This window comes from Lutjanus erythropterus, chromosome 14 (assembly GCF_056507025.1).
Source record: "Lutjanus erythropterus isolate fLutEry1 chromosome 14, fLutEry1.hap2, whole genome shotgun sequence".
Lineage (NCBI taxonomy): Eukaryota > Metazoa > Chordata > Actinopteri > Lutjaniformes > Lutjanidae > Lutjanus > Lutjanus erythropterus.
Window position 1 is genome coordinate 26,234,550 of NC_139330.1, and position 12,368 is coordinate 26,246,917.

Genomic DNA, 12,368 nt, shown 5'->3' on the forward strand with positions numbered 1-12,368 from the left:
CATCATATACAGCTCTGCTCAAATCTGATATTGTGTTGAGTTATTATTTCATTGTTTAGCCTCTGTCACAGCTTTCAGCTACCTACAGAAACAATGTGCTTTTTATTAGTGCAGTTGTAATTAGTTTGAGTCTTGAATGAAATTTGGTGGCAAGATCAGAATATTCTGAATGAACAAATTCCATATAGTTTTTTTTTTTGTGAAAGACACTGGAGAGGGGCAAAAAAGCTGCATATGTCTCTGGTGCTGCAGGTCACTGACCCCAGATCTAGTTTTGTAATAGCACTACAGGCCAGAGGAAAGAGATGCATTTTTTTTTATTTTGTTTTCTTTCTAATACAAAGAAAGTGGTTTGGGAGATTCTACTGCAGACAGACATTAGTTTGTACATTAAACTACTCACAACAAGGTTGGACGGATCATGACTTTTGGAAAGAGACGCAGGTTTTGAATTTTTCAAATGAATTTTTTGGTACTTCGAGCTCCACAGGACTAGTATCATTTAGTCCCATTATATTGGAGAGAAGGCAAAAACTCTACATCTATCTCTAAAACTAGGCAACTCACACCAAAACAATTTATGAACAGCACTAGAGGAAACACGAGCACTTTTGGTTTTGGGGTGAACTGCACCTTTAAGTCTGAGCTACTTTTAAAGACATTATAAATTATTGGGTAGTTTAATCTAAAGCAATGCATTAGATTGTATAAGATCAGCATATGTTTGTATTATATGAAAATTTGCGGTAAGTTAATTTAGGGAAAACATGTATATCAAAATATGCACTGAATATGGACTAAAATAGACATTATTCATAAGCCTTATTACCCAGTCCTGATAAAACGTATCACGGGATTAGAAAAGGTTTCTTCAGGGCATGATAACTCAATTTAAAGCAGTATGTTTACTAAGAGATTGCTCTCCCTTCGTGTTTGCCTGTTTCTCAAATATGCATCTTGTGATAAATTAGCAGACGGACCTGCGGACTGACGCGCTGGAAAGCAGTTCAGGGCATCGGGGTTAATGTTAATCCAGCTCGGGAGCGTCTGGTAAGGTGAGCGCTCCACCTGCTGCGCGCTTCATTTGTTCCCCGCGCGGCTTCAACCCGTTTCACATAACCAACACCACCTCTGAAACACACATCCAACTTCTATTACAAGCAAAACCTCTTCAAGTATCTCTTTAGTGACCCACTTTCATTACTGGATATAATGCTGCAGCTTGGGGAGCGATTTTACGCTCTGATAGGGAGCAGCAGTCAATAAAAACACGATGCTTATGCCTAATTACACGTATCTACTCTGTTAATGTTTACACAGACGCGCTGAGGGGCTTTGTCTAATATATTTTGTGAGGAGACCGTGTAGAGGTCCTGTCCGATAATGGACGCTCCTCTTCGGTATCTGTGTCCTATGATAAACTCGTTTACGGTAACCTCTCCTGGTCCCTCGCTGTGATGATGCGCAGCTGCGGGTGCGCGCAATTACGCAACACCCCCTCCTGTCCTGTGCGCTATAACCGGATCAGCGTCTCTCTTCTCCGCTCCGGTCCTGCACCTAACCTGACATCGGGCAGCTCTCAGGTACGACGCGGTAAATGAAATTAATGCATTGAAGGGGATTTTGTTTTGGATGCTATCATGGAAACAAATGAGCGTCTTCTTCAGCGGATCGGTCTCCAGGCGGTGTTTAGGGAATATTGTTGTGATGCAGAAAAGAGGGCAGACGGCTGGTAGTTAATACGCGTCCCGGCGCCAGCAAGCGGGCAGATGATAGAACATGGCGGAGGGTTGACATTTCCGTTAAATCCTTCAAACATTAGATTTATAGCAGTGGCTGTGCTGTTTTTTCCTCATTGCTCGTCGTTTTATCATCATTTGTGCTTTAAAGCGCACTGCGGCAGCTGTCGTGACGTTATACACGACAGATGAAATAAATGCGCGCATGTAAATAGGTTGTCTGTCCTGGCACTGAGTTCACCTGAGCAAGTCTGGCCAAGATCAAGTGAGGGGATTCATGTTACAGTTGGATTAAAGCGTCTTTCTATCAGGTGCAAACTGCATTCAGATTAAATAAATCTCCACTCACATTATTATTACTCTAAAAGATCTGTAGTGCATGTGTGATTTCTTATATTTAAGGTCAACACTATCATTATAACAGTCCTGCAGAGTTAACATCAGTGTGTCCTCTCCTCTGCATTAACCTGTGTGCAGAACACTGCAGTGTCTGAGAAATGGCTGCTACACTATCAGTGGATTGGACCTGACAAAATGGTGGATTCTGGCTTGGAATGAAGCGTTAGTAAGTCTGTGGCTGCGAAAAGAGGAGGACGGTGCTGCTGCGAAACATCAGAGCCAAATTGTTTTGATGTGTGCAGGGAGGACAGGAGAGCAGGCTGGATGACAGAGAGGAGAGCAGGGGCGTGGATGGATGGACAAATAGAGAGTAGGAGGGGCAGAGGGTTTTGTTCTTGGCGCAGTTCAGTGGCCATTGATACAATTCCTAATCTTCTGAGATGCACCGTCTATTGACAGTCTGGAGCCGTCATCATCAGTAACCTCCCTTTAATATATCCAGAACCGACAGCATAAAATTGATTCATCTTTTCTTCGTGCAGCATTTCAAATTCTTCCTGCGCCAATCTCTTGGGGAAGCATTAGCACTATTACTGTTTTTATCTCTATCCTTGCAATACATTTGCTTACTTTGACTGTGTGATCTTGTAAAGTCCGATAGTATTAAATTACCAAAAATCTTTATCCTCGCTTATAGCAGTAACAAAGTATCTTTTTAACCACCATTCTGCTCATATGAGACCTTTCAAAATCTGTCAATTACATGACAGGTTTCTGTTTCTCGCCCTGCAAGCCACCTGCATGCTGTACCAACTAATTTGATACTGGTTTTAGCAGACAGACTGTTTCGTGACTTCAGCCAGCTCCAGTCGCCATGGGAAAGGAGAAACTCCACATCAACATTGTCGTGATCGGCCATGTGGACTCCGGCAAGTCCACCACTACAGGCCACCTCATCTACAAGTGTGGGGGCATCGACAAGAGAACCATCGAGAAGTTTGAGAAGGAAGCTGCTGAGGTAAGAAGATACAGGCAAGAGGAAGATCAACCAATTCTTTTCCTCAAGATCAAGGTCTGCACACCTCTCAGTGTAAGATGAAAGCCATACCAATCATGGCTAAATTACTATCTGTGACTTTTTTCTCAGATGGGGAAGGGGTCGTTCAAGTACGCCTGGGTGCTGGACAAGCTGAAGGCAGAGAGGGAGCGAGGCATTACCATCGACATCTCGCTGTGGAAGTTTGAAACCAGCAAGTACTACGTGACCATCATTGATGCCCCGGGTCACAGGGACTTCATTAAGAACATGATCACTGGGACCTCCCAGGTGTGTAACATGAGCATGCTCTGACATTCTGTATGCATTACATGCCATATGGCATTGTTGTGGGGTCCTTTTGTGCCTCTGAGAAAGACTGACCAGCAACTCATCTATGGTGGCTTGTCCTGAGAGCAACAGTAGAACAAGCTTTTATTCCTGTGTATAGCCACAAAAGTCATAATAGACAGCATCCAATAAGTAGCAACAAGATCGTTCACAGGTGAACAGTAAGTTGTTCATATTGTTGCATTTCAAGGTTGTATTGCTGCTAAATGTGGAACTCAGAACTGATATCAAACAAATGTTTATCAACTTTGTACCTTTTAATTAACCCTTCCTATGTACCTCAACTTTTTGGTCAGTGCTCCATTTACAATTGAGCAAACTCAGAACCTTGGTCAGTTTAGTCCTTTCCTGGTTAATGTACTTAGGTATGCTGTGAGCTAGACCAGACTATGTTGAACAGAAAACTAAATTTTGAAGATGGTTAAAAGATGTTGCTACTGGGATTCTAAAAGCAACATATAGTCACATCTTAAGTTAGCTAATGTTAGAAAAAGTCAAGCTAACTAGGAAGCTAATTAGCATCAATCACTGGCTAGCTAGTTAGCTAGAGTTTTGCTAACATGAGCTAGCTAGGTGGCAAATGTTTGGCAAGCTAATGCGACCCTATATGTCACTTTTAAAGAAAAAGGAGAAAGTTGACCCAGTGCCAAGTTTGCTCAACTGTTATTGGAGCACAAAGCAAAAAGAGATGGGACTTAGGAAAGATCAATCTTGTAAGACATGACTCACCTTGACTTATTCTCTTAGAGTTACACAATAAACTCTGAACCCTAAATTAATCAGTTCAATTTTCAAAGCTGCTGTGCAACAACAGTGATATTTTCTATTTGCATCTTCAGGCAGATTGTGCTGTGCTGATTGTAGCAGCTGGTGTGGGAGAGTTCGAGGCAGGTATTTCCAAGAACGGACAGACCCGTGAGCACGCCCTCCTGGCCTACACTCTGGGAGTAAAGCAGCTCATTGTGGGCATCAACAAGATGGACTCCACCGAGCCAAACTACAGCCAGAAGCGTTACGAGGAAATTGTGAAGGAAGTGAGCACCTACATCAAGAAGATTGGCTACAATCCGGATACCGTTGCCTTTGTGCCCATTTCAGGCTGGAATGGAGACAACATGCTTGAGCCCAGCCCCAATGTAAGTAGAACACATAGCAGAGTAATGCAAATGTTAGAGGAATGAATGAGATGTACACTGTCTCAAATTTGAATACTAATTTGTATGACTGGCCAGGGATGGGTGAAGTTGTGGCTCAAAGACTAAACAGCCACTACTACTGCTGTTCCAACTCAAATAATCAGAGCAGCATAAGAGCATGAGTAACCTTTTTTCCTTTGAAGTACCATAGGAGTGCTATGGAGGTCTATGTAACTCCTGGTAAAGGCAGTAGCACAGGTATAGAAGAGCCACAAAAACCACAAAACTGACTTAGTATGTCAGTAACATAGCAATATCTAGATTAAGTTTGCTAACATTAGCCACCATAAGAAATAGGGTATTCTGTGCATCTTTCAGCAAAATGTAGCTGAAATCAGGTTCTTCTCAGAGACAAAAAAGGCTGGAACACAACTTATCAATTTACAGCTTTAACAGGGGCAAACAGTGTTTCAAGCCATCATGAGCTTTTGGTCATACCAGACCAAGTACGGCTATAACAGCAAAAGCCCCGAGTGTATTTAACTGAGCAAGTATGAATTCCACCATCTGTCATTCGGAATGGCAATTAAGTGTTACTTGTTCATTTCAAAAGTTATAGTCTTAATTCTAAACATTGAGCCAGTTCAGTATTTGGTCAAAATTAGCTACCTGAAAATGTAGTGGTGATCATATGCGTAAAACCGCTTAAACTACAATAATTGTGTTAAATGTATAATATAGTACATTATCTTTTTTTTCTCTAGATGACGTGGTTTAAGGGGTGGAAGATCAATAGGAAAGAAGGCAATGCATCAGGGACCACACTACTGGAGGCTCTGGATGCCATCCAGCCCCCCACCCGTCCAACAGACAAACCTCTACGTCTGCCCCTGCAGGATGTCTACAAGATTGGAGGCATGTAGTGCACTGACAAAATTGATAAATAGGTCACCCTTCTTGTTCAGAGAGTTTTACCAAACAGCAGACGTTTGGGTTTTTTAAGTATAAGTCTGAGCTACCTTTATGTTCCTTCAATGTTCTTCATTGAATGTTGTCTGTGGTGAACTTTCTTCTTAGGTATTGGGACAGTGCCTGTAGGCCGTGTGGAAACAGGCGTGCTGAAGCCCGGCATGGTGGTGACCTTTGCCCCCGTCAATGTGACCACTGAGGTCAAGTCTGTGGAGATGCACCACGAGGCATTGACCGAGGCCCTCCCTGGTGACAACGTGGGCTTTAACGTCAAGAATGTGTCAGTCAAGGACATTCGTCGTGGCAATGTGGCTGGTGATAGCAAGAACGACCCACCGCAGGAGGCTGCCAACTTCACTGCTCAGGTAGACATTGCAAGAGATCTATTTATAGAAATGAAAAATCAGCATGATTTATCACATTCTGCTCTTCCTTAAGTCAGAACTATTTATAGTCTTGATAAATATTTGTTTTAAAATCTATATTTATGCTTCCTATCAAAAAAGGAATTTCTGAATCTCATTATAGCCTCAATGGACCTTTGATCATCACATTGCAAGCTTTTTAAAATTGCTACCACAGAACTCACTTGACTGGCATTGCTGGAAGGTGTCAGAATGAGACAACCACATCAATAATTACTTTTCTGTTAATATACCATCTATGTTGTGTCTTTGCTTTGTAGGTGATCATCCTTAATCACCCTGGCCAGATCAGTGCCGGTTATGCTCCTGTGCTGGACTGTCACACAGCTCACATTGCCTGCAAGTTTGCAGAGCTCAAGGAAAAGATTGATCGCCGCTCTGGCAAGAAGCTGGAGGACAACCCCAAATCCCTCAAGTCTGGAGATGCTGCCATTGTGGACATGATTCCTGGGAAGCCAATGTGTGTTGAGAGCTTCTCCGAGTACCCTCCACTTGGTAAGTTCAAGTGTAAGATACACTAGTGACATTGTGACTCCACTGTAAGTCATACCAGATCAAAGGATCACCTACGATATCTATCTTTACTCCTCTTCACCTTGCAGGTCGCTTTGCGGTGCGTGACATGCGTCAGACCGTGGCCGTCGGTGTGATTAAGGGGGTGGAGAAGAAGGTCTCCACCACGGGTAAAGTTACCAAGTCCGCCCAGAAGGCTCAGAGGAACAAATGAATGTTGTGCTACTCTGCCGACCCCAAGGTCTCCCAGGGCAGGACATCAGTCATCCAACTTCATCCTACAATTGGCTGCTTCAACTTAATAATCAAAGACTGGTTAATCATCACAATGCATCGCAAAAGCATTCGAAGGAAAGAAAAACTTAACTTAAGATCTTAAGTCCTTGAGGCGGCACTCCTGACTCCATTTCAGTGGTTAGATTACCATTACGTACAATGTAATATCAAACTGGTAGTTTTAAATGTACACCGTTAACTTGGTTCATGGCAATACCTTTCTGTAATATTGAGACATTGAATAATTCGAGGTACTGAAATGTATGACCTCTGGAGTGCAGGTACTGGTCACTTTACATGGTATATGTTGTCTTGCTTTTAGTGTTTGTTTGCAACTACATGGTGCTCTGTAGGAGCCTATGGCAAGAAGTTAAAACTATGTTCTTCTGAGTAGTAGATTAGCAGAACTTAGTGATTTGTTGTGTTTAAGCTTTAAAAAGCACTTCAAACTAATGGTCCAAATGTGTCCTTGCCGAGGGACTCAGAGTAGGCCACCTGTTAATTCTTAAGGCACTTTGATTGGCGTTTTGCCAACTTTGCACTTGCACTGGAGAAGCTTAAATTGGCATAAGCTACTGCACCTTACTGTAAGATGGCATGAGCCACTTTGCAACATTAAACATGTTTCAACCAAAATGTTGGGCTGTGGTCTTTAGTCTTTTTTTTCTGAGTGTGCTGCAAAGAGGTCACAGGGCAACAGAAGCCTTTAACTTTCCAATCCTTTAAGACAGGTCTGACAAAAATCAGAGCATGCTTACAATACAGACTTTTCCCCACAAGATGTCACTATTGGTTCATGAATGAAATAGGAATTATCAATGATTTTCAAACAAACTGCAAGATCATAAAGTACAAAAAAGTATTTGCCAGAAAAGGTTGTTTCTGTAATCTATAATGGCACAAAAAATTCTAAATATCAGTTCACTTCCATGTCTCAAACAGCCAAAGAGCAGTCTGCCAAATAGTTAAGGGGCGTGTTCTCATAAACTTACCGGAAACACTGAGTATAACTCTGACAGAGTGGTTTCATTCCTTTCATTGGTTCATCATGACTGGTAGAGGGAGACCACGCAAGGCAAAAAGTCCTGACACTAATTGTGACAACAGTAAAACTAAGCCTAAGGAAACAAAACAAGTATGTTTGACTGGATGTCCAGGCAAAGATTTTACAGAAGCGAGGCAGAATGGCACCACAAAGGAACAGAAACCAAAGGAGCAGAAAAAGACAAACCACACTGAGGAAAAGCCATCTGTACGGGGCGCACGAAAAGAAAAGACCACAAATCATTCCCCAGAGGAGATCAACAAGCAGGAAAGGACACCTACAGACAACACAAAGCCTCCTGTACAAGGCACAAAAGCAAAAACCTGTGTCAGCAGAGCCAAAACAGCAAAACAGTGTGCAGAAGAGATAACGAAGACACAGCCAGAAACAACAAAGGACACTACAAAGGATTCTCTGAAGACTGCAAAAGCAAAAACATGTGGGAAAACCAAATTAAAAGAAGAACTTTCAGAGGAGATGATGAAGATGCAGCCAGAGACACGACAGGACACCACAAAGGATAAGGCCACCAAAGCCAAAACACGTGGTGGCGAGGTAAAACCAGCAGTAATATTTGACGAGAAAACAATAAAGATGCAGCCAGAGACACTACAAGACACCACAAAGGATAAGGCCACCAAAGCCAAAACACGTGGTGGCGAGGTAAAACCAGCAGTGAAGTTTGATGAGAAAACAATAAAGATGCAGCCAGAGACACTACAGGACACCACAAAGGATAAGGCCACCAAAGCCAAAACACGTGGTGGCGAGGTAAAACCAGCAGTAAAGTTTGACGAGAAAACAATAAAGATTCAGCCAGAGACACTACAGGCTCGTGAACCACAACACTGGTGTAAAGACAAAGCTGCAGTGGACACTATCCTCTCCTCAACTCTGGCAAAACTGAAGATTAAGAGAAATGACAGATCAGATACTTCACAAGTCATCAATGAAATAATAAAAACCATCATCACCCATTTGAAACAGAACACTCAGTGCTTTAAAGACGTAGAAGAACCACTACGTACTGGAAGTTACTATGAAAATCTAAAGGTAAGTCACTATAGTTACCATCATCATCGCTTGAGGAAAGGGTTAATAAGTGGTGCATAGCACTCAAATTAGAAAAAAATAGCCATAATCAGTACAGTTGTTTGAACAACTATGTATTGTATAATTCATTATATACAGTAATGATTCTGTGCATACAGATTTCTAACCCTGATGAATTTGACGTCATGCTACCCATTCCTGTTGACCGAGTGACCACTGAACCATTTGGAGAGGATGGAGCCTTTTACAGTGTGGAATTAAAACGTGGCAACAGGACTCTGCAAAAATTTCAAGAGACCACCACTTTATCCGCCAGTAAAATGCTTGAGGAGTTCAGGGACGAAGTGAAGAAAAGTGTCAAGGGATTCAAAGGTGAGTACTTTTCAATGCGGCAACACCTTGAAGTTTCTTTAAGATGATGCTGAATGTCCACATTCACTGAATTCCAATCCTTCTGATTAAATTTTTACATTAATGAAACTTGTATTGTGGTTATAATATATGTCAGTGTTTAATGATGAATATTTAAAAAAAGAAATCCTGAAGAAAATGTCTGATATAGAAACACTGCACATAACGATAGAACATTTAACTTATGTTCCTTGTTTGTTCTTTCAGAATGGGAGCTGACAAAAAAGAAAAAGGGCTGTCCTGCGGTGACCCTCATCCGAAAAGTGCAATCAATCACCATTTCACTGGATGTTGTTCTCTGCCTCATGGTTAAATCAAGCTGGCCGCCTTTCACCAACAAAGGCCTTAAAATAGAGGGCTGGCTGGGAACCAAAGTAAAGCAGGAATACAAGCGAAAAGCATATTACCTTGTCCCAAAATATGAAGGCAAGGGCACAGTGGAATTAGATGGGGTCCTTGCTAAAGGTAAGTCTAACTTCTCAGTTGTTGAAAATCCGATTGTGCTTCAATAAGATATAATTTATGTAAACTATTACAGTGCTCAAGGATGCACAGTATGATCTGAAAAGGTCAAGATTTATTTTATAGTACAGTAATAAGACGTAAGAAGATGTATTTTGTATCAAATTAGATGAAAACTAGAAATAATGTGTAATTTGGGACTCATTACTACAGATATGTACTGTAAACATAAGTGAAATCACATATCTGCTACTTTAGCACATTTAAAAATAATATATGAACCAGATCTACCAAGTAAAGGCCAAAATTATTGAAGTAAAGGAATATTTTGTTTATGAGCGACGGTACATATTTATTGTAATACTGTAGGCAGATAATGTGATTTGATCAAAGTTGGCATTGGTCTTGGCCAGCTGTATGGGACCAGCCAAAGAAGATGCGTTGCAAGTAGCAGATATGCCATTTCACTTTAGTTTACAGTACAGTTCTGTTGTCATGTAATAACCCTCTAATAAAGTCTAATAAGGATCTAATAAAGAACATATCATTTCTAGTTTTTGTGCAAAAGTATAGCTTGTTACATCTCATTCATGAACTGTTAGGTGTACAGTGTCTAATTAGGGTATAACTACTGGTAAATAAAGAACACATCATTTCTCATAATTGTCGAATTTAATAAAGTACAGCTTGTTACATCTTATTAGTGTACTGTAAAATAAAGACTGATAATGTACTGTTAAAGTGTATACACCATTTGAGCTGTTAAAGATCACAATCTCACAAGTTGCCCAATACTATGGCATACCATGAGCTTAATTTTTCTGTTAAATTCATGCCCAGAGTCCATTCACTTGAAATAATTTTGTCCGTTCATGGGAGCATCAGAAGTGCCCACCCAGCGTACATTTACTGCGTTCTACAATTTCACATCTTAAGGTTACATCTTTTAGGTTTTGGGGCTTTCACATCAACTGTTTTATGAATGATGACTATAAAAAAAGAGAAGCCTCAAGTTCCTCTGCCAATTGAGTATTTTCTCTTCTATAGATGTTTGGCGGGTTTCATTCTCCCATATTGAGAAGGCCATACTGAAGAATCACGGATCGGAGAAGACATGCTGTGAAAAAGGCGGAGCACCCTGCTGCAGGTTTGATTTTAAATGTATTCCTGAAGTGAAAGTACAACACTGGATTTTCTATTATCAAAGTCATCGTATTTCAATCACACAGAACGAATCTAAAGGTACTATGAGAAGCAATGTCATTTTACTAATTGCTTCGTGTTGCCAGTGTGAACAGATTCTGCTCTGTTGGCAGGAAAGCTCATTGTTTAATTTTCCCTGCACAGTCAGACCCTGCCGACACGTCACTTGACAGACCATTGGCCCTAACACTGCATGCATATACAGAGACACAAACACACACAGGAAATTGTTTGTATAGGTGTTAAGAGCTGCCAATGTAAATGAGACGGTAACTCTGATTGTTAGCTACAACCCACAGTTAATGGTAAATACTCACTCACTCACACAAACTCTTCTAATCTTATTTCATGTCATCTCACTGTATTGGTCAATGTCCAAATGCATGCACACAACATGCCATTAATACAAATTTTCTGTATGCGTGTTTAGAAATAAACGTCACCATGTAATTATTGTCCTTGAGGGGAAAACCCACAGCAGTCTGTCCTTTTCTCTTTCCATACAGGAAGGACTGCTTGAAGCTTCTGAAGCACCTTCTCAGTCTGCTGAAGGAAAGGGAACCTTCATTTGACAAGTTCTGCTCCTACCACGCCAAGACCACGCTCTTGCACGCCTGTTGCTCCAGAACTAAAGATAGTGACTGGAGAGCCTCAGATCTGAGCCACTGTTTTCAGCTGCTCCTGATGGACTTTGTAGCCCGTCTGGAAGATGGTGAACTCTACAACTTCTTCATCCCAACTCAGAACCTGCTCCTCGGTCCTGGCCAGAAGAAGTGCACTAAACTGGCTCAGTGTATCAAGAAGGAATGTGAAAACGGCTTTCCCATTTTCAAATGACAACTTCACAACAAATACCAAGTGTTTACCTTGTGATAGCACATGAAACATCCTTAAAGTAAAAAGAAAAAACTGGGCTACTAAACCCAGCGTATTCTCTCAAGGAAGACAACATAATCAAAATTGCAATCGTTCTTTTTTTAACAATAACATTCTTGTGTTTACCCAATTTATCCTTATCCAGACCTATTTTTAATAAATGTCTTGCTTTATCATTTCCTGTGTTTTGGCACTTATATTAAATGTATGACAAGTGCTTCATAACAGCATTGCAAGAAGTGCTACATTTAAGTGAAAGAAAGAAAACTAAGACAATTTGTCAATTAATAACTATCTTGAATGATAAATAATTTTGTCACATCAAATCGAACTGCAAAATTAAATAAAATTTTCTTCTTTTTTTCTTTGTACTTATGTTTTTGCCTAATATGAGCCATCTTATTCTTCATTTGGGTCTTGCTTTAATATTTTTTAGTTTGCACTTTGTGGTCACTTTAATTTAATGGGTCAGCAATGTGGCACCAAAAAACGCAAAAGTGTGGGCAAGTAGAAGCCAACCACAACCATATAATC

At 40.9% G+C, this 12,368-nt stretch overlaps 2 protein-coding genes across 3 annotated transcripts; both read left to right on the forward strand.

Moving 5' to 3' along the window:
- Window positions 1-1,335: 1,335 nt before the first annotated feature.
- On the forward strand, window positions 1,336-6,882 carry eef1a1a (eukaryotic translation elongation factor 1 alpha 1a). 2 transcript variants are annotated; one of them, XM_084736726.1, is made up of 8 exons: window positions 1,336-1,583; window positions 2,913-3,096; window positions 3,226-3,405; window positions 4,305-4,601; window positions 5,366-5,516; window positions 5,679-5,935; window positions 6,256-6,490; window positions 6,598-6,882. In XM_084736726.1, exons 2-8 carry the CDS (start codon window positions 2,953-2,955, stop codon window positions 6,720-6,722), a joined length of 1,389 nt encoding a protein of 462 aa, XP_084592852.1. In that variant the 5' UTR covers window positions 1,336-1,583; window positions 2,913-2,952; the 3' UTR covers window positions 6,723-6,882. The 2 variants fall into 2 exon arrangements, with proteins under 2 accessions (XP_084592852.1, XP_084592853.1); XM_084736727.1 differs by having other exon boundaries at window positions 2,916-3,096.
- A 2-nt stretch (window positions 6,883-6,884) lies between these two features.
- Window positions 6,885-11,912, forward strand: cgasa (cyclic GMP-AMP synthase a). The gene is made up of 5 exons (XM_084736725.1): window positions 6,885-8,882; window positions 9,041-9,254; window positions 9,501-9,758; window positions 10,803-10,902; window positions 11,465-11,912. Exons 1-5 carry the CDS (start codon window positions 7,833-7,835, stop codon window positions 11,793-11,795), a joined length of 1,953 nt encoding a protein of 650 aa, XP_084592851.1. The 5' UTR covers window positions 6,885-7,832; the 3' UTR covers window positions 11,796-11,912.
- The last annotated feature ends 456 nt before the right edge of the window (window positions 11,913-12,368 follow it).